At 35.1% G+C, this 21,828-nt stretch overlaps 1 protein-coding gene across 3 annotated transcripts in view; it reads left to right on the top strand.

Annotated features, from left to right (window-relative positions):
• Positions 1-18,472, top strand: part of NUBPL (nucleotide binding protein like) — a 214,434-nt gene extending 195,962 nt beyond the window's left edge. For all 3 annotated transcript variants that reach the window (XM_044229761.1, XM_044229762.1, XM_044229763.1), the window contains 3 exons: positions 7,943-8,063; positions 11,299-11,381; positions 18,211-18,472. In XM_044229761.1, coding sequence (XP_044085696.1) covers positions 7,943-8,063; positions 11,299-11,381; positions 18,211-18,273 — 267 coding nt within the window. In that variant the 3' untranslated portion in view covers positions 18,274-18,472. The remainder of the gene's footprint in view (positions 1-7,942; positions 8,064-11,298; positions 11,382-18,210) is intronic.
• The last annotated feature ends 3,356 nt before the right edge of the window (positions 18,473-21,828 follow it).

Genomic DNA, 21,828 nt, shown 5'->3' with positions numbered 1-21,828 from the left:
ATGATATATGTGACCATCCCTTCTCTTCACAAAAACAGATTTATTAATCTGTATATTTGTAGCCTTTTTTACACAGATTGATTTTTTTTCTTAGCACTGGGAGAGGTATATTCTTTAATATATGTATAACCTCTTTTATGGTTGCAAATTAAATTGCTTTAGAATTTTTATAATTATTTTTTAAGCAATAGGGTGCTACTTACAGAGACATTTTTACATAGTGGTAAAGAGAATGAACTCAGGAGTCTGAATACTATAGTTTGAATACTAGCTCTTTCACTTTGTAGCTGTAGGACCTACTCAGGTTATTTAATTCATAATGCGGGAATTATAGTACTGTTTCCCTCAGAAGTTTGAGGGGAGAAATAAATGAGATAATGCCCACAAAGGGCTTAGCACAGTGTTTGGCACAGGCTGACCAACCAATGTCAATGTAACTAATGTTGTTTATTATAATTACTTTTAGAATGTTATCATGAATCAGATAAATTTATAATTCATAGATATTTTTGCATTTGGCCTACATATTTTGACTAGTTCCTTTTTTGCTAATAAGAATTTTAATAAGAAATTGTTAAAAATTTAGATGAATAGTGTCTTTGAGATTTCCTTATTCCATGAGTACTTCACTTGAGCCTAAACCATTCTCTTCATACAGATTAAATTGCTAAAGTTATATAGAGTCAAAATTATTTAAAATTTGCATTATTTAAAAAATTTTTAAAATAAAATTTATATTATTTAATACAGTTCATTACTGTCACAAATAAACCTCAAAATATATAATGATGCAAATACAATAGCAGTTTATTTCTTACTCATGGGACAGTACTCAGAGATGAACAGGTGATCAGAGTGGTCTTCTTCCAGGAAGTTATTTAGGCCACTATAGCCTCTGCCATGTTCAAAGTGAGTTCTAAGCCCACCTTTGGGGCTATTCTCATTTGAACCAGCCAGAAGGGAAAGATAGCACAGAGGCATGCTTATGGAAATTTTTATGGACCAGACATACATATGTGTGTGTACATGTTTCACTAAAACTCAGTCATGTGGTCACTTGTCACTGTACTCGAGGAGCCCAAGAAATGTAGGTTAGATCTGTGCCAAGGAAGATGAGACCATGGACTTAGGTCAACAGCTACCTGTCTGCTATAGTTGACCTGGAAACAAAGTATAGATTTTAATAGATAGATAGATAGATTTTAGTATAAATTTGCTTACCATTAGGTTCTGATTGTCTAGATGGGCAAGTGAGACAGGAAATGGGTGGATTGAAAAATGGGGAGGAGTTAAGGGGCCATAGGTTTTGATAGTCAAGAGAGGTATAATGAATGTGTTTTAGGCAAGGGGAGTTCCATGGCCAGGAGAAGGAAGTGAAGTCTAAAGCCTCCTAGATTGCAGTAGTTAGTATGAAGAGGGTTCAAATTAGTCCTTCGTTTATAACTGTGCTCTTTTTTTTTTTTAAAGATTTTATTTATTTATTTGACAGAGAGAGATCACAAGTAGGCAGAGAGGCAGGCAGAGAGAGAGGAGGAAGCAGGCTCCCTGCTGAGCAGAGAGCCCGACGCGGGACTCGATCCCATGACCCTGAGATCATGACCTGAGCCGAAGGCAGCGGCTTAACCCACTGAGCCACCCAGGCATATAACTGTGCTCTTAATTACTGTGCTAAATTGCCTTACTAAACTGTATTGACTCATCATTGTTTCAGACAACCTAGTTCTAAGGACAAAATCCTGGAGTCAATTTACTTGTCTTTCTTGGTAACTTCCACATACAAACCAACGACTCAGCTGGTTTGAATTTTGGCTATGTTATTTATTAACTGTGTGATCTAGAGCAAATAATATACATTCAATGTTTTGTGATCCATTTCATTGGTCCTTTTGGCAATTCAATGAGATTATACATATGTATATCAAATTATATCAAAATATATCAAAATAAATCAAAATAATACCATATGTATATATGGTATTATAAGGGTGACTCTGAATGTTATTGTTCTAGTGTTAGATTTTAGGAGTCATTATTATAGAGATCATCATTTGTTGTAAACCCTCATTTTGGGATTCAGGACATAAAGAAGTTGAATTTTACCTCAAGGACCCACAACTATTTAATTGGTTCCTGAAAGGAACATGAATGCAAGGTTTCCCCACTTATTGTTCTTTCCATGCCAGACTACTTCTTCTGAAAGAGAAAACAAGCCACCCATCTCATTTTTAAAAAATTATAATATTTGGGAGCACCTGGGTGACCAAGACAGTTAAGCATCCAACCTTGATTTCGGCTTAGGTGGTGATCTCAGGGTCACGGAATGGAGCCCCGCTGCAGACTTCCAAGTGCAGAGTCTGCTTGGGACTTCTCTCTCCCTCTCTCTCTGCTCCTCTCCGCTATGCTCACTCAAACTATCTCTCTCTAAAGTAAATGAAAATAAGTCTCGGGACGCCTGGGTGGCTCAGTGGGTTAAGCCGCTGCCTTCGGCTCAGGTCATGATCTCAGGGTCCTGGGATCGAGTCCCACATCGAGCTCTCTGCTCGGCAGGGAGCCTGCTTCCCTCTCCCTCTCTCTCTGCCTGCCTCTCTGTCTACTTGTGATCTCTCTCTGTCAAATAAATAAATAAAATATTTAAAAAAAAAAAAAAGAAAATAAGTCTCTAAAAATATTATATTTGTACACTTGTTTCAGGAAATATAATAAAAACCGGTTCAATGCAAATGGTGAACTGAATAGCACTTAAGAATCTAATCTATTTCAGTTATTGTTATTCATTCTCTATTTAACAATCAGTTTCTCCTCATTTTTTCCTAAATCATAGTTTTTAATCCTTGTGACAATTTCCAACCAGCAAGAATTTAACCTGATTGTAACCTTGAGAAATTGGATTAAATAGTAGCCTGAAAATCTTACTTGTTACTTACCTGAATCTGAATTTAAAATACCAAGAAGAAATTAAAATTGGGGCCTTTTGAGCTTGCTTAATTCAGTTGGACACAAAAATCCAATATTTCAGAGCAACATTGATATTTCAAGAGAGTCAATTTTTTAAAAGTTAATAAAAGAAGTACCCTTCTGAGGCAACAATGGATTGGAATAACATAAAAATAACACATAAAAGGTTTGTGGTGGCTGATGTTAAGCAGGCATGTAGCATTTACTTTCAGTATACAACTAGCAGAAGAAAAAGAGATAAGGATCTTATACATTTTTTTCCTCCGAAATTTTTTTCTATTTGAGTCTAGTTGACACAAAAAAAGGATCTTATATTTTGATGAGACATTTAAAAAAATGATTGAGCATGCTTACAGCTGCATCTCAATGGTATTAGGTAAATTAAGCTCTAGCAAAGCATCTGCTTTCTAATGTTTCTACTATGAAAGATATACGTAATAGCTCTATAATAAACAGCTTAAGAACACATAAAGTATTCATACAGTATAAGGCTTGTGGCCAGGAGGACAGTAGAGGATGGTATGGACATGAACGCTTTCCTGTTTAAAAGAATTTTTTTGAATAAAATTGTCATATGGATATTCTAATGTTCTTTCTTATTTTATTAACTGCTCCTGTTCAAAACTCATTGATTATAGAACTCTACTCTTAAAAACTAGCATAGTGTTTTCTAATCTTTTTAATACTCGAGGTTCTTTTCTGAATTTTCTTCCAGCTAACCCTGTGGTTTCAAAAAGTTGTCTGCCACATACTCTGCATATTTTAATAAGTAATTTGTTCTCTTTTTCTAATTAATCAGATAAATATGTGTGTGTCATCACACTCAGTTGATGTAATTTCAACTAAAAGCAAAGAAACTTGACAGTTTGTCTTTCCTATATAGTCTTGAAGGTAAAGGTTTCATGTTCCTTCAATTTTTAAAAGTACTCATAAATCACTGATCCTCATAAATGTTTTTGTTCATCTTTAGGACCTTGAAACAACATAAAATTAAGGGGAACTACCAAAATCAGTTCTATGGTCACTTTTTAGTTGTCTGCAACAGTGCTTTCCAATAGAAATGTAATGCAAGTCACAAATGTGATGTAAAAATTTTTAGTACCCATGTTTTAAAATGTAGGGAAAAATCCAGATGACCTTAATTTTAATAATATACTAGTGTAATCAATATCAAAGTTGAGAACCTATCAACAAAGGAATTCTATTGAAAAACTAGGAGTTCTTATAATTCAATAAGAAGACCTATATAATCAATGGAAAAAATAGACAAGAAAACTGAACACTTTACAGAGGAGAATATACAAATAATCAATAAACATGTAAAAATATGCTCAACTTCTTTAATAATTATGGCAATGCAAATTAAAACCTCAGGACAGAGGATGGGCCCAATGTCAGGAAGAAAGAGGACCAACTGGAATATACCTGCAGTCCTGCAAATTTCTTTCCCCACCTCGAACCAAAGGAAACTATAGAGTGTAATGCCTATGGCTTCACTTCCACCTCCTAAAACTTATGTCATTTTACTTTTAGGGAACTTTAACGAGGAGCTATAAAGGAAGAAAGTCTCTAGGAAATACAGTTCCCAGTATAAACGGATTAATGAGATACCACTACATGCTCATCATATTTGAGAAAATAAAATCAATGTGATTTGCAACAATGTGGATGGAACTAGAGGGTATTATGCTAAACAAAATAAGTCAGTCAGAGAAACACGGTTATCATATGATCTCATTCATGTGGAATTTAAGAAACAAAACACAGGATCATAGGGAAGAGAGTTAAAAATAATAAAACGACAAAATCAGGGGGAGACAAACCATAAGAGACTCTTAACTGCAGGAAACAAGCTAAGATTTGCTGGAGGGGAGAAGGGAGGGGGTTGGGGTAGCTGGGTGATATTAAGGAGGGCACTTGAGGTAATGAGGACTGAGTGTTACAACTGATGAATCACTAAATTCTGCTTCTGAAACTAATAATACAGTATATATTAATTAAATTGAATTGAAATAAGTTTTCATTTTCCTAAATGGTTTTACCAGTTTAAAATCGTTGTACCAGTTTGCATTCGGCTGAAACTATGAATTTTACTTGTTCTGTGTCCTCACCATGATTTGGTATTTGTTGTTGTTGCTGTCTTATAGACATTCCACTGTTCTAATCAGGTCTGAATGTGTGGCATCTCATTGTTGTTTTAATTTGCATTTCTCTGATGATTAGTGAAGTTTGAAAACTTTATTTTCAAGTTTATTTGTCTTTAAGGAGTGCCTGTTAAGTCTTGCCCATTCTGATGTTCTCTTATTGGCTTGTAGAGTTCTTTTTATATTCCAGATAAAAGCCCTTTGTCATGGATGTGTATTATAAATCCCATCTCCTGCTTTATAGCTTGTCTTTTCACTGTCTAAATTGTGTCTTCCAACTAAGTTACTAATTTTAATGTAGTCAGTTTAACAAAATAATTTTTTTATTTATGTTTAGTGCTTTTTGTCCTGCTGGAAAAATTTCACACTGCTCACACCATAACTCAGCCATGCTGGTCTTTCAGTTCCTTGAAGGAGACTTGTACCCCTACTTCTTCCTTGAGAGTTTCCCTCCTTTTCTCCTAATTTTTACCTGCTTTTTCTTTAACTTTTAGGTTACATATTTCCTCAAGGAACTCCTCTGTGACTCTTAGGATAGATACGGTTTTCTCTGTTCTACGCTCTCATAATCCTCTGTGCTTTGCTTCCAGAGAAGCTCTTCCATCTTCAAAGTAGATTTTTGAACTATTAATTGTTCAGTCTGCTTCTCTAATTAGTGTGCAAGCTCCAGGAGGGCAAGAATCAAGTCTGTTTGGCTTACCTCTGTATGCTACTCCTTTTGTTTAGCTCAGTTACTGGCATGTAATAGGAGCTTATTAAATATTGAGTTTGCTTATGGTTTTATGTTTGTGACATTTTGTAGTCTATATAGAGAACATGACTGAGACATTTATATAAAAGGCCATGGAGAACAATAATAAGATATTGATAATAAGTTAATCATGTAAGTTGAAAATACAGTCTTGCCCCATACCCTCCTATGTCTTGGGGAGTCCAAGAGATTCTGGAGTAAAGATGCTTTTCCTATTCTCTTTGGATTAGAATATACCCTCACCTACATTTTCACAATATTTAAGTGTTTTCCCTTTTCTCATTTCTTGAGTGATATTTTTATGTTTAAGTTGAAAGCTCTACAGTGAGGGGAATATATCACATTTAACATAAATGGCAGTAAAACTGCCCAAGCAATGGGTATATGATATAGACATACTGAATAAACAAATAAGGGGTGTGATCGTTAGCTATGTTTTCTGCTGGCTTTTTGGAGATGGTATTGAATTACCAAAGTACAATATGATTTATTTTTTATAATACTTTGCATCAGCAAAAGATATATTAGATGCTTGGAAAATGCTTAGCTACAAATTTATGTCCCTCACAATTTGTCTTCATTTGCATATGTTCTGGGAAACCTTAGTCTGTTCAGTTTCCCTTTTCAGAAAGAATAAGAAATGTTCTTGTCTGTATGGTTCATTGTGGATTGTCAGTGCTATTCTTCATTTAAAATGCAAATGTTCTAACGGAGAAATCTCCTATAATGATGATCTTTTTGGTGGAGTTGATAAGATGATAGAGACATGTTATCTCTAAGCCTTTGATAATTGTGTTCCTTATTTTTATTCTAGAAGAGACTCACTGCTTTTCATTAATAAGAAAATGGGATTAAAAGAAACATGAATAAGGATTATATTTGCAGAGCCTATTTATTCAGCACATGTTTATAAAGTATTTATTTTGTTCCAGAAGCTAATGAAACTCAGAGATGGATACTTTCTATAAGACTTTAAATTTTTGTTTCAAATGATAACATTCTGATGAGAGTTGAATTTTAGTGTTTTGCTAGCTGTGTTCTTTTTCTCAGCAATGGAATGAGGATGACAAAATACCCGTCTCATAAAGTTTTTGATAGGAGTAAATAAGATAGTTCATCTAAAACACTTACCCCCATGCCTGGTGTATAATAAGCACTCAGTATTTGTTAGCTGTCATCTATCATGAGACTCCATTCACAATAGCCTCTTTTCCATTTTTTTTCTCCCTGCATCTTTCTGCTTTTTTTTTTTTCTGTATCGTTATCAGAGCTAAGTTTCTAAAATACAGATCTGATTATGTAATATTACCTCTTAGGACCATCTTTTCAACTTGAAAAACCTTTCGTGGACCATCTTTTCAACTTGAAAAACTTCTGTGGTTTTCTGTTGTCACAAGAAGAAAATCATGAGTGGCATTTAGCACCTTGCCATTGGACCCTGACCTCCCTAATCAAGCCAGCTTCTGCCTGTGCCCCCCAAGAGCGTGCAGCCCAAATAAGCCATGTGCAGTTATATTTCACTGTCTTGACTTATGTTCCACTTTCTGCCTAGAATTCCTGCCTCAACCCTCTCACCCTCAACCCAATGAAACAATTCTGGGTAATATGGGCAGCTCAGAGATATCTCTTGTTCTTCCCAGACAGAATTTTTCTTATCGCTGTCATTTCATTATCTTTAGCATTTATCACATTACTAAAGTTAATTACATGTGTCTTGCTCTCCCACTAGTTTGTGAGTTCTCTTTAAAGCAGAGACCGTAACTTATTTATGACTGTATCACTAGAACCCAGTGGGCACTCAGTAAAAACTTGTTGAAATAATGGATTAAAGGAGAAGTGAGATGGGGGAAATCGGAGGGGGAGACAAACCATGAGAGACTGTGGACTCTGAGAAACAAACTGAGGGTTTGGGAGAGGAGGGGGTGGGGAGTTGGGTGAGCCTGGTGGTGGGTATTCAGGAGGGTACATATTGCTTGGAGCACTGGGTGTGGTGCATAAACAATGAATTTGGGAACACTGAAAAGAAATAAAATAAAATAGAAAAAAATTTGGTTTAATTTTGTTTTAATTTCAGTGGTTTTTGTTATTCTAGATCCTGGGCCTTGTCCAAAATATGAGTGTTTTCCAGTGTCCAAAATGTAAACAGAGAACTCATATTTTTGGTGCTGATGGTGCAAGAAGACTAGCACGGACTCTTGATCTTGATGTTCTAGGTAAGACCACAGGATATTCCTTGCAAAGAAAATGGCAGAAAGGAAGGTGGGGATAAAGCATGGTAATGAAGAATGGCTCAGAAAACGATGAATTGTCTTCAGTTTTGTGCTTTAAATTAAGATAGTATTGGGAGTTGTATGTGTTAACCTTCCTTTGCTTTTTATAATACTTCATTAGTAGAAGGCTTTTTGAAGAGGAGGTTTGTTCTGCCAATTATAACTTTTGCTGTAGGTAAAAACTGCCTGTATTTTGAATTCGAGAAGAGTTTCATGGTTTGAGTACTGTAATTGAAGTCCTTATTTTAAATAATGGTCATTGGTTGTTTGCTAAGGGAACACATCTTTCAGTATAAAGAGGTATATGAAAACACCTGGTTAATATGTTGTAGCAACCTTTCTAAGTGTCAGTTCTTGGTGTATATGAAAAAATGCCTGTCTGAGAAGTTCTGAACTTGTCACTCCTTTTGTTCTAGAAAGATAATGTCTTCTGTTTTCTGTAATCTCTTTATATGTTTTTGGTCCAAAAGATATGGCACCTGAAATACACATTATATGTACTGTTCATGTTACTGAATTGAGGGATTAATTAGTGTTGTGAGAAGTAAAATCAGGTGTTAAGTGAGCAAAACACAGATTTTAAGTAAAACATAATTCTTTAAAAATCCACAGGCAACTTAATGGACGTTTTAGGAAACGTGTTGATATTTTCCTTTTGAATGAGTTTCTGTTCTGGGCAAAGGCAGATGTTAGATGCTGAATAAGGGAGGAAGAGAGTGAATTATTAGTTTTAGGTAGTTAACAATTAAGATCCCTTAGAGATCAGGGAATTTCAAAACATTCTTTATTATAATTAAATTTCTAAAAGTTGATGTTAAATGTGTTATTGTTATTATGCATTTGTACTGTAGCAGCCACCACAGTACCAGGTGAATACTAATGATATATTTTGATACATTGCTATAATTATAGCCACTAATTATATTCTGCAACTGTTTTTTATTTAACTAACCTAGAAAGTTCAATTTCCCAAATCTGCATAACAACAACACATTGACATTCACTTATGTAATAAAGTAAATGTGTAATTATAATGGCATTATTGAATTTTACTGACAATATTATAATTCCCTGATTTATAAATGGGTGGTATGATATCGTAAATCACTTATTTTGAATTTGATATATATCTCATAGAGAAACAATCTCACATATGGAAGTTCCATTTTAATCAACAGCTTACAAATTTTTAGTTACCCTAAAAATGTGTCAGAAACACTGAATACTGATCACAAAAAACAGATAGTGCTTATAGGTTGTTGTATCTAATAGTGTTCTGGGAAAAATAATTCAGAGTTCCAATTCAGGGCACATCTCTTCCTTTTAATGCAGTCATGGGGCTCAGTGAGACCTCCCATGATCTGGAGCAGGGGCTCCAATAACAAAGAGGCTGGAGGCAGGGTAAGAGCTCTTCCAGTTATGGCCTTATGGCTGGTTGAATTCCCCAGGAACCCTTATATGTTCTTTACTGACTCCCTGGCTGCCTCTTAATTTACTTAAATCCACTGGGCTGTATTTAAAAAATTAATTTGGTAAAATGGCTGTCAGAACTTTCTCGGTATTACCTACAAGGACAGATTATGCATAGTCATTATGTCTCTGAAATATGCCCTCGCTTCCTTCAGACCTAGCCCCTCAAAGATAATTTCAAGGCGAGGCTGCACTTTACTCACTCTACATATCTTTATTCCTTTTTGTCCCTCTCTGTTAAATAGCTGTTAGCCCATTACCAGTCTCACTATGGTGTGCCACCTGTTTTCTAAAAAGGTTTTCGTCTTTCTTCATCAATTCTTCTTTGCTTTTAGATAGGATTATGAGTCTCTAGAAGGCAGAAACTATATTGAGAGGTGACTATATATGAAGAAAACAGTTTTGGTTTTTTTCCTTCCATGATTGTGGTAGAACTGGAACCATTCAGGATTCCTTACTATGATGGTATAAATCAAGGAAAAAGCTTTATGGGTTTCTAAGAATTTTCTTTAACATATTTTCCCGTATCCCTGTGACATTTTCTTGCACTCTTAAGTTGATATATAGAATAGACATCAAATTCACTGAAAAGCTAATCTTTAAGTGACTACAGAAATATTCAGGTATTTTGTCATTGGCTATTGACATTTAGGAAAGATTTAAGAGTTGATTAAGACAAGATAATTTGCTGACAAGAGAAGAATGAATTATGTTACTCTATGTACTTTATAATATAACTTGTAATAGATTTTTAATTTTGTAACATATACTTCTGCTTTATTTATCTAGCCTGGCCTGGTGCTGCTGACTTACTTATATAAACACACATGTATGTTTCAGTAATGCTTGCATGGATTTGAAGTGGTTCTAGGAATGCTCAGTACCATGACAAGTCAACTTTTCTACTTATGACTCCATTTACTGCATTTTAGGTCTAAATCTTTTGAAAGGCTTCATTTGTAAAGGGGTGGTAGAGTCAATTGTATGATGGATCAGAGCATTTTTCCCCTAAATTCTACCATCTAATAGTAACACAGGAAAGACACACCACCTTTTCAACCTCAAGTGTGTATAAAGGAGGTTCTTAAATACTTCCTGAGATCTCATCTGGTTCACAAGTTATATGTAATGCTATAAAGATCGATACATGATAAAAGAAAAATACTTCCATCGGTTAAAGAGAAAGGTAGTGGAGATAACAGATCTGCCTTACTTTTCAGCAGTTCTCTTAGCTCACTCATCTGCCAATATCAGGAAGATAATTTTGTTACACTTTTTCTTTTTTTATGAATTTGTCTCCCCATCTTTTTGTCTTCATTTTCTCTTATTGCTTGGTATGATGTGTCTATATCAGATATTACCGAGAGAAATACTTTTACAAATGTCTTCCAAGCCATTTCTTGCTGGAAGACCTCCAGCAAAGAATAAATCAGAGGCCTTATCCCTTGATCGGCTGCCATATAACTTTCATATATACATAACACAATCCTTGAACTACCCTCCAATGAAATACGTTGGCCCTAATTTTCATTTGGAATTCCTTTTTCAGAGATTTAGCAACTTGAAGATAGTCACAGTTCAAGTTGACTTGAATGAATTTAATTTAAACTTGTTTTTTTGTGTTTTTTTTCTGAAGTTCAAATAGTGAAATTCCAAATGCCTATGTAAACTTTTGTAGTATTAATGGATGTCTGGTGGGCTCTTTTAGGAGACATTCCCTTACATCTTAATATAAGGGAAACTTCAGATACAGGCCAGCCGATTGTGTTTTCACAGCCTGAAAGTGATGAGGTAAGTGATGTTTTTATATATGTATTATAGTGTCTTTTTACAGGATATATATATATACTTTCTGATATTTACAAAGAAAATTGGGAATATCCAGTTTATTTGCAATGCATTTTAAAACAAAGATGAACAAATTAATTAATTAATTAACAAAGTTAATTTATTTAAAGCATCTTTAAATAACTATTTTATATCATAAGTATATCAGTGCTTGCTCTGAATTATTATCTGAACAAGTTTACCTGCAAAGGCCTATCACCTAGCCAGTTTTCTCTTGAAGAACACAAATAATGAGTGTTCATCAAATTCTTATTTTTCTGGCTAGCAGTATCTAAATACCCAAGATTACCATATTTCAGTATTAGACGTTCAGCTGATTGTTAGGAGAAGGAAAACTGACGTAAGAAAGTATTGAGTTGGGGGCACCTGGATGAGGCAGTTGATTGAGCATCCCAGTTGGCTTCAACTCAGGTCATGATCTTGGGGTCGTGAGATAGAGCCTCGTATCAGGCTCCACACTCAGTGCATGGTCTGCTTGAAATTTTCTCTCCCTTTTCCTCTGCCTCTCCCGCTCATGCTGTTTTTCTAAAGTAAATAAACCTTAAAAAAAAAAAAAGAAAGAAAGAAAAGAAAGTATTAAGTTGGATATAAGGAAGTTGTTTTATGCATTAGAGATGGGATTTTCACTACATATATTTTAATAAATATGATTGAGGAGGTAAGGTCAAAACTGGTTGTGTTTCATGAGCCAATGTCATTGGAGATACAGTTGATAGATTTTCAAGACTGCTGAAGCTTTATGACTTTAAGAATAAAATCTTTTATTTTACTCTCTTTTTTAGATAGGAATAAAATTAATTATATGTATTTCTTCTGTCCTAAGTAGCACTTGCTATGTAAGCTAGAAGCTCAGGTATCATCTAGATGCATCAGTTTTGATATAGTTTTTGTGCTTCTTTACTGAAAAGCCCCAGTCAGCCTTCTTAGAGTTATTCCTTTTTGTTTTTCCTTAGCTCATGGGTTTACCTTTATAGTACTATTATTTTGGCTATCTGTAACTACTACTACTTTCATTCCTTCCTTCCCTTCTCAAATCTTGTGTGAACTGGAAAATAAAAGAGCTGAGGTTGGTTAAAGCTAAAAATAAAGTAAGGGTAAAAATGATGGTTACCCTATGAACACCAATCTTGGATAAGTAAAGTACCTTCATTTAGAATTCTTTCTTTCAGGGGCCCAAGGTCTTTTCCCTTTCTTCAAAGTCCACAGTTTGAAGTGAGGTGTAGGTGATTAAGTTGCTGGGGATATGATCTCTGAGGAAATAGAGTATAATGTTTAACACTTATCATTGTGTTTCTTTTCTCTGACTTACAGGTAGTAAATGTTAAATTTCCTTTTCAGTCTTTTCTTAGAAAGCTCCCAGATAAGCAAAAACTGTAACCCTTTGTTATTCTCATTATTAGTCTGGCAACCCAGCTACCATAGGTGTACTTTATGTAGTGGATGCAAGTTGTATGAAATTCAAGTGTGTTTTAATTACATACTTTTTAAAAAATATATTTTATTTATTTGACAGAGAGAGATCACAAGTAGGCAAAGAGGCAGGCATAGAGAGGGGAGAGAACCCGATGGGGGGCTTGATCCCAAGACCCCGAGATCATGACCCAAGCCGAAGGCAGAGGCTTAACCCACTAAGCCACCCAAGAGCCTCTAATGACATACTTTTTTTTTTTTTTTTTTAAAGATTTTATTTATTTTTTCACAGACAGGCAGAGATCACAAGTAGGCAGAGAGGCAGGCAGAGAGAGGAAGGGAAGCAGGCTCCCTGCTCGGCTTGATGCAGGGCTTGATCCCAGAAACCTGGGATCATGATCTGAGCCTAAGGCAGAGGCTTTAACCCACTGAGCCACCCAGACGCCCCCCTAATTACATACTTTTAAGTGCCTCCAAAGAATAGACTAAAGACATTCTATGGTGATTTCTTATAGAATAATTACTTACTAGATTATATCAATTACGAGTTTAGATTTTTAAGTATTTTCTCCACCTATCCATTATTACTTTTTTCTTTGAGATTTCTGAAAAGAAGTAAAAGGAATGTAATAAAAGAGAAAACATAAAGCAACCATCAAAAGATAATGTGATTTAAAACTCTAAACAGTAGTGTCTGTGTAGTTTTTTGGAGTTAAGTTTTTTTAATCTCATTTACATTTGCATAAACATTAGACCTACTATTTTACTGTTGCTCACTGACATTTATGAGAATGAGGACAGCCTAACCCTTTGTAGCTTGTGCTAGGTTTGATTTGGTGAGGTCTTGGCAAGAGTAGTAAGAATTTCATGTTCCAGATTGTCAACCTTAAATATGAAAACTTCTGAGCAATTGTAAGATTTAGGCATTGCGATGAAAAGAAAAAAAAATGTTTATTCTGTTTCCATGGAAATTATTACTTCCTACTCTTAGATTGCAGACATTCATTATTAGTAATCATCCTCCTAATAATAATAGCAATTACAGTGTACCAGATGCTGTCAGACATTTTACTTACATAATTTTATGCTCACAACAATTTAATGCAATGTATAAATAGTCCCCATTTTACACATGAGGAAACTGAGGTACAGGGAATTTAAATAATTTTCCCAAGGTTATAGAACTGATAAATGGTAAAATGTGATTAATAGACAAGGGTTTTCCTTGCAAACATTGGCGTCTTTCCATTATATCACCTCCCAGGTCTTAGGTTTGATTTCTTTAATTTGTTTTAAAAGGTAGTACAATACTTGGGTGCAGTAAATACATTATCTTATTTGATTCTCTTAACACATTTGTGAGATATATATAATAATTTCCATTTTTCAGGTGAACAAGCAAAGGTTCATTTACAATAAGGAACTGTCCAAGATAGTGCTAGAGGCTGTTTCCCCTCAGTTTTGACAGCGTACTCTATACATTCTCTTACGAATGCAGTACTTCACTTCCTAATAAACTGCAGGATTAGTTCGGTGTCTGTGATGTACATTTAGACTAGCTTCGCCTCCTGTTCGTATCACAGGATCCTTCTGTTTACTCTTGTGATGAATCTTGCCTCTTGATAAACTTTTTCTTTCCCTTTTACCCTATGAACACCAACAGAAATATGCTCATAGGAGCTAGTCACAGCCCTCTCAGCAAATTCTGTTGTTTGTGGAAGCTTAATATCGATTCTACTTACATGTCTTCATTTAAAGAATAAAGTTTATACTTTTCAACATGATAAACTTCTGTGAAAGTTAATGAGACTGAACAAATAAAATTGTTAATCATTGGCCTCTTAGATCAACACTTTTTATTGTTTGCTTTTAGGGGTTGACCTACAAGTAAAATTATTAATTAGTAAAGGTTTCATTTTTAGCTTTTTGTTTTCTAACTCCACCTTCTCCGTTTTCTATCACTCCCTCCTCCCAACCTCAGATTCCAGGACTGTCACTCTCTGCACAGCACATCTTTTAAAATTAGGCAACAGGGACTTCATTCTCCCAGGAACATTTAACTTTGAGTGGACACAAATACTATAATAATAATGATTAATTTCAAATATGATTTGTGCTGAATTTAAGGCATCATCAGAAAAGTTGTAAGGAGCTACTGCACCAATTAAAAAGTACCAGCAAGCTGCTGCCTCCTCAGTCATTGGGCAAAATCTTCTGAACATGTGCACTGCTAACGAAAAGGGAGTAATTGAAACTCCAAATATAGTAATGTATAATAGCCAGAGAAAGCCACAGAGGAGGGGAGAGGAAGTGGACATTTCGGATTCAGAACTCTTAAATCCAGTAGCATTGCCTCTTGTTGGTGTGATTATAATTGCTAATTTAAATTTATCTATCTTTTGCCTTTACTTGAGTCCAGGACACAAGTGGTGAACCGTGATTGACTAAAAATTTTGTGGTTTCATCCTTTTGTTATCAAGTAAAAGGTCTTAATATTGGCATACAGAAAGGTGTGCTATAAGGTATTCCTGGTAAAGACTTTCAAATGTAAGTGGAAGCTTTATTATCTTAGAACTTCTAAATTATTACCTTATGATCTTAATATGAAATGATTGTATATGATAAAGTAGAACTTCAGATATTTAAAAATAAAGACAAAGGAAAAAGTTCTCTATAAAACTTCTTGCACTTTGATTGCCATCCCTTTCCTTTAACTTGTTAATATACAGCAGACAAATGGGATCCAGCTGTCTTATCTGTGCTTCTGGATGGCCCAATAGAAGATCTTGAATAGAAGTGTTATTCTGTATATATTTGAGGTGATGAAAGAGAGAGTATTAAAAGTTTGAGAAATCTAAATCATATTTTTTACATATGATACACATATTTGCCTTTTTGCTAGTTATGGATTAGACAAATCCATAGGTACCGTTCCTTAGCCCAGGAGAAGTACCTGTGGGTACATGTTCATATGAACTCTTCAGTGAGATTGTAAATTACCTGAGGATGTAACAGTAATAATAGCAGCTACTAACTGTTTGCTTCTTTTGTGCCAGTACTGAACATACTTTATTATTACTTAATACTCCCCCAAATGCTTGAGATAGATACTATTACTTCAGCCATTTTAGAGATGTGGAAACTGAGTCTTAGAAGGGTTAAATTAAGTAACTTGCCTAAGGCCTCATACCTAAGAAGTGATGGAGCTAAGATTTTAAACCATGCCTGTCTGACGTCAGAGCCTCAACTCTTCATAAGTGAGCTATTCTGCCTTCCTTTTGTATCATTACATCTCATAGATTTCCAAAACAGTAACTTGCATATGATAAGAACCAAAATGTATTTGTTGAAATGATACTGCATTGGCTGAAAAAATTCAATCTCAACAGTTTTGTAGAAATTGAAACTGAAACTAAGCACTTTTGCTGGTTTCTTAGCAAATGACAGTCTAATCAGTACTTTGAGTGTGATATATTGAAAGTTTAAGCTTGGAGATAGTCCATTAAAAAACAAAGGTTAAATGTAGCAAATTTGATTATTCTGGAATCATTCAGCTCTTTTTGTAGTCTGATAGGTTTATGTCTGTGATTTACCATAAGTAAGAATTTAAAGATGATAGAATGATGGCCTTCTGTCAGCTTGCCTTAGTGAACTTTACATTTTCATCACAAAAATTTTAGATTTAATCACTCAGAAAAGCTACTAGGAGATAAAAGGTATTTACAAAGATGCCTGGGTAAAAATCAGCACACTAGATTTAAGAGAAATATTTATTTACAAAGTATTTCCATTTTTACACAAAACAGTTGTTTCTGTTAAGTATAGCAGAGAGTGAAACCATTTTTAGATAAAGCATTCTGATTAAAATTGCTTGTACTTTGGATTTACTGTTTAATATGTAGTAGAAGGATCTAAGCTTTGGAATTAGATGGACCCAGGTTTGAATGTTTTCCAACTTACTGACTTTGTGACCTTGAGCAAACAACTTCCAGTTGTGTGCTTTATCCAAGTCGAGTTTATGACGCTTGTTTTACATAAGTGAGATTACTTATACAAAGTATTTGGTAGAGTAGGTATTAGATAAAAACAATTAAGGCTTTATTCATATTTCGAGAACTATTCTTTTTTTTTTATGAACTCATAGGTGAGATTTTAGCACTTTTCTGATAAGATAAAGCATAATTCAGCTGTTAGGGCTCAAGTATGGTTTTTAAAAGTGAAAATGTGTGAAACACGCTTGAAACATCTTCAAGTCCGGGTAAACAAACCTCAGATTGTTCTTTTATCATGCAGAGTCAGAGGTGGTCAGCCTAGGTTCCAAGACCAGCTCATCCCATATTAACTGTAATGCTTTGGGCAAGACCATTCACCTTTCTGGTTCTTGGTTTCCTTATCTTTAAGTGGGGTTAATGACAGAATTTATCCCTTAGGGTAGCTGCAAGTTTAAATGAAACAGTACTTGGTAGATATTAAGTACTCAAGTAAATTTTAGCTATTATCAGAATAGTAGATGGAGTAGTAGTAAGATAGCAGCAGCGGTGGTGGCGGTAGTACATGCATAACTCCAAGTATGTAAATGTAGAAATTAATGGTTTTAGAAGATCTTACTATTGTGTCTTACAGATACTTTTTGTAGATAAGATAGGGAAAATAGGTAATATTTACAATTGCAATTGTCTGGAGCTTCTAAGATGCAGATGTCATGATCATTGATCTGACTGGGCCATGTAGGCTTTGGCTTAGTTTGTGGTGCACAGTGGCTTGAGGGTTGCTCTTAGTATTCAACTGCACTAAGGACCCTACAGAAGAAGGGTGTAACAACTGACCCCAGGAATTCTTTGATGGGATCCAAATTCAGCAAGTGAAGAAGCCTATGAGGTGCTCACTGCTGGTACTGGAGGCCATTCTCAGAGAGATAAGGAAGGTGCTTTCCAAAGATAAACCATAGAGTGGTAATAAACAGTCCTATTTAAAATTACTAACAGCTCTTATGCCAAAGAAGTTTTGACAGTATCTAACTCAAGATATCAATTTGTCAGAAGAGGAAGATAAAATTTTTCTACAACTAGACTGGATTGCTGGTTTGCTGAAATGGGAATTAGAGCTTAAAAACAGTAATTGCTGGTATTAAATATTTTTTCAGAAAGTCACCTTGTGAGTATTTGCCCCCTAAAGAATCTAAAATTCTTTCTACCCTTTCACACCTTCAGTGTACACAACAGCATCCTCTTGCTGCTGAATTTCCTCATCTCACTCAGCCTTTTCCCTATTCCGTTCAGGAGACAGTTCTGGCAGACAGTTCATGAGTCATTTGATGTCTGCTGGGGAGAAGTACAGAACAAATGAATCTCTTCTTTTCCAGGCCAAAGCTTACCTGAGGATTGCTGCAGAAGTGGTAAAAAGATTGCCACCACCTCTAGAGTGAGTTCCCCAAGTGGTCTGGAAATTTGCCTGGTGCTTAACAATAAGAAGACTTTCGGAAATCAGCGGTGTGGTGATGAAACCTACAGGAATTATAGCAATCATAATTGTTTTCTTGTATTTCTAAGGAAATAATGTCTTATTTTCAGATTTAATTTGCTAAGCAATGACTCACAAATAAAATTTTTATATATTGATGCTAACTGCTACATTTAGGAATTTTTCTGAAAGCTGATGTGTACCAACTGCACAGAACTGCATTTATTTTAATGAACAACCCCTAGGGGAATCATGAGTTTGTGTTAGAAGCCCAGCCTTCCATTCAGGAAAGAAGGTGCTCTTTTTGTGGGACTACAGAGTTAGTCATTTAAAGGATTTACTAAATTTGTGTGCTGATATGACTGTGATGCTCTCCATCAGTCAGTTGGGTCTAGATTTAAATTTTGCTTTGGGCTATCTTGGATACATTCTTAATATAAATAAACCTCTGTTTCATCTGGACCAGGCTTTACCCTAGACTTACTAAATATAATCTGCAGGGGTGGACCTGGACATGTATATTTTTTAACAAGATTATAATGATTTTGATGATCTGATTATGATGGAAATAGAATAATAGGAAACAATTTATCAAGTATTTTCTTGTCATTAGAGTTAATCTTCCATTCATATGAGTGAGGTACTATTGTTATCTCCACTGCATAGAGGACAAAACAGGTATGGGTGTGTTAAGTGTCTTGCTAAAGGTTACTATTCCAGCAAGCGATGGAGCTGGAATTTGAACTTGGGCAGTGGGATGCTGGATCCTTCCTTTTTTACACCAAGGAGCATATATTTATTTCAAAAGAGAAATGTGGTATTCAGCATTTCCTCAAACTTACTGGACTATGAAAATCTCCCTTGTCCTCTTTTAGGAGCATTTCATGGAGTTCGTGTTTCAAATGCTATGCTTTGAAAAACATTTATTTTTCTAATGGAGGCTCAGAGAAATTCAGGGGGCTTCCCAAGGTCAGGTAGCAAGATAGTTACAAAGTTGCAAGTACTGATAAGAATCATGGGTTGATAAAGAACCAGTCTATGATCTTTGGCAAATACCTTTACATCTTTTGCTTTGCCTCTGACTTAAATAGCCAGAAAATTAGGCAAAGAGTTAACGTCATTATAAACATGTTTCACACACTTATATTCACATAAAAAAAAAAAAAACTGAACATGAGTGTTCATGGAATTTCTATTTGTAATAACTAAAAACAACCCAGAGTTTTTCTATGGGCAAGTAGTAAGACAAACTGTGATAAATCCATACTGTGGAATATTAGTCTGCAGTATGAAAGAACAAACTATGGATACATGTAACAACAACAGTGAATTCAGAGAATTATGCTGAATGAAAAAGCCAATCCTAAAAGGTTTTATAACATATGGCTCCATTTATGGAACATTCTTGAAATGACAAAAATTATAGAAATGGAGAACAGATTAGTGGTTTCCAGAATTTAAGGGGGGAGGGTTGCTGGGGAGAGAATTATGCATGGCTATAAAAGGGCAACATAAAGAATCCTTGTGATGATGGAAATGTGTTCTCTATTGTCACTGTGTCAGTGTCAGTATCTTGGGAGCTATTGTACTATAGTTTTGCAAGATGTTATTATTGGAGGAAATTGGGTAAAAGGGCAAAATGGAATCTGCATTATTTCTTACAACTGCATGTGAATCTACAGTTGCCTCAACATAAAAATAAAAGTTTAGGGGGCGCCTGGGTGACTCAGCTGTTAAGCGGCTGGCTCCTGACATGATCACAGGATCCTGGGATCAAGCCCCATATGGGACTCCCTGCTTTGTGGGAAGCCTGCTTTCCCCTCTCCTACTCACCCTGCTTGTGTTCCCTCTCTCACTGTGTCTCTGTCAAATAAATAAAATAAAATCTTTAAAAATAAATAAGTAAGTGGATGAATGAATGAATGAATGTTTAATTAAATAAACACATGCTGCTGTGTCTGAATTGAAATGACTTGGGCCAAATTATCCATGCTAATTAAAATCATGAATAGAAGTATTTGTGAATACACAGTAATCAACCTTCATCACTGTTAGAAGGAAATAATGACTTTAAGTTGTAGATATATATTTGTGTTTTTACATTTTTTTCAGATAAGGCTGATATAAATAATCATTGAACACTTCTAAATAACAAAAAGCATTTACTTGAACTAGGCATAACTTTACCTAGAAAAAGAATGATTTAAAGAAGCTCCAGAGACACTAAAAGTTGTGTGCCAATTTAATACATCTCATAGGGAAATGGGAAAGGTCTTTTTTTTTTCTCATAAATATACGACTTAGAAAAGAGCTTCATGTAAAATCGCCTGCCCTCTTCTCCTTTACCCTTGCCTACAAGTCTCTGCAGATTCTTCCAAGAAAGGCACTGAAAAGATGGTGGTTGGATTATATATATAGGTTCATAAGTAGAAGAAGAAAAAGTAGCAATAAGAGCAAGAATGAAGCTTATTCTAAAATTTAGCCTATGGCTGCCTTTGCTAAGCTTCAAAGAGCTAACTTTAAAGATAGACACAGCTAGTCTGCCTGTTGTTAGGGATAGTATTTCTTCCTTATTCTTCACATTTCCATAGAATGTAGAGAATTTCCATTCCACTCTCTAGGAGGCAAAGGCAAGCTGCCACACTCTCTTCATGCCAGGGAAGGAGGAGTGATGCATCTTATGGGTAAATTTCTACCTGTCTGCATTTCTTTGATTTCAACCAAATCCTGAGCTTTCTAAGGCAGGCTGCAGGGAAACTTATCCATCTCAGCCTTGGACTTGGGTGTGCAAGTCCATCTAGGTCAGCAGTTGCCCATTTGATAGCCCACTGTGGTCACATATCCTCTGATCCAGCTTTTTGTCAGTAAGATAGCTAATACTATTTACCTTTATCTGAATTCTGTGTTTCTCAGTTATGAACAGGAGAAGAATTCCACCCGCCCCCCCCACCAACCTCCACATTCCAAAAACATACCAAATATCTTTCTACAAAAGTACATTAGAGTTCAGATACTTACATCACTCCATCGGAAACACTTCTAATAAAAAAAATAAGTTCACAAAAGCCAGAATCTTTGTGGGGTGGGGTAAGTGGGGAGAGGCTATAGTGAAGTATTATACACACACACACACACACAGAGTAAAGCATAGGAGACATAAATATATAGGTCAGTTGTCTACAAAGTGGACACCCAGGTAACTACCAACCAGATTAAGAAGTAAACCAACACTGACATCACAGAAGCCTCAGTATTTTCTCTCACAATTGTTGTGCTCTCCTTCCTTTACAAAAATAACCATATACTGATATCTTAATACCTAAGCTTATACCCTTCAACATTATAGTTTCACCCATTTTTTGCAATTTATATTAAATGGAGTTATACAGTATTTTGCTGTATATTAATGACTTTTATTTTGCCCTATATTAACTGCTCTATATTGTTTCTGAGTTCCACATCTACTATTGCATATAGCAGTTTTTCATATTATTTCTTATAGAACATTACATTGTTTGAA

The sequence above is a fragment of the Neovison vison genome, chromosome 13 (genome assembly GCF_020171115.1).
Source record: "Neovison vison isolate M4711 chromosome 13, ASM_NN_V1, whole genome shotgun sequence".
Taxonomy (NCBI): Eukaryota; Metazoa; Chordata; class Mammalia; order Carnivora; family Mustelidae; genus Neogale; species Neogale vison.
This window is presented reverse-complemented; position numbering and strand designations above follow the sequence as displayed.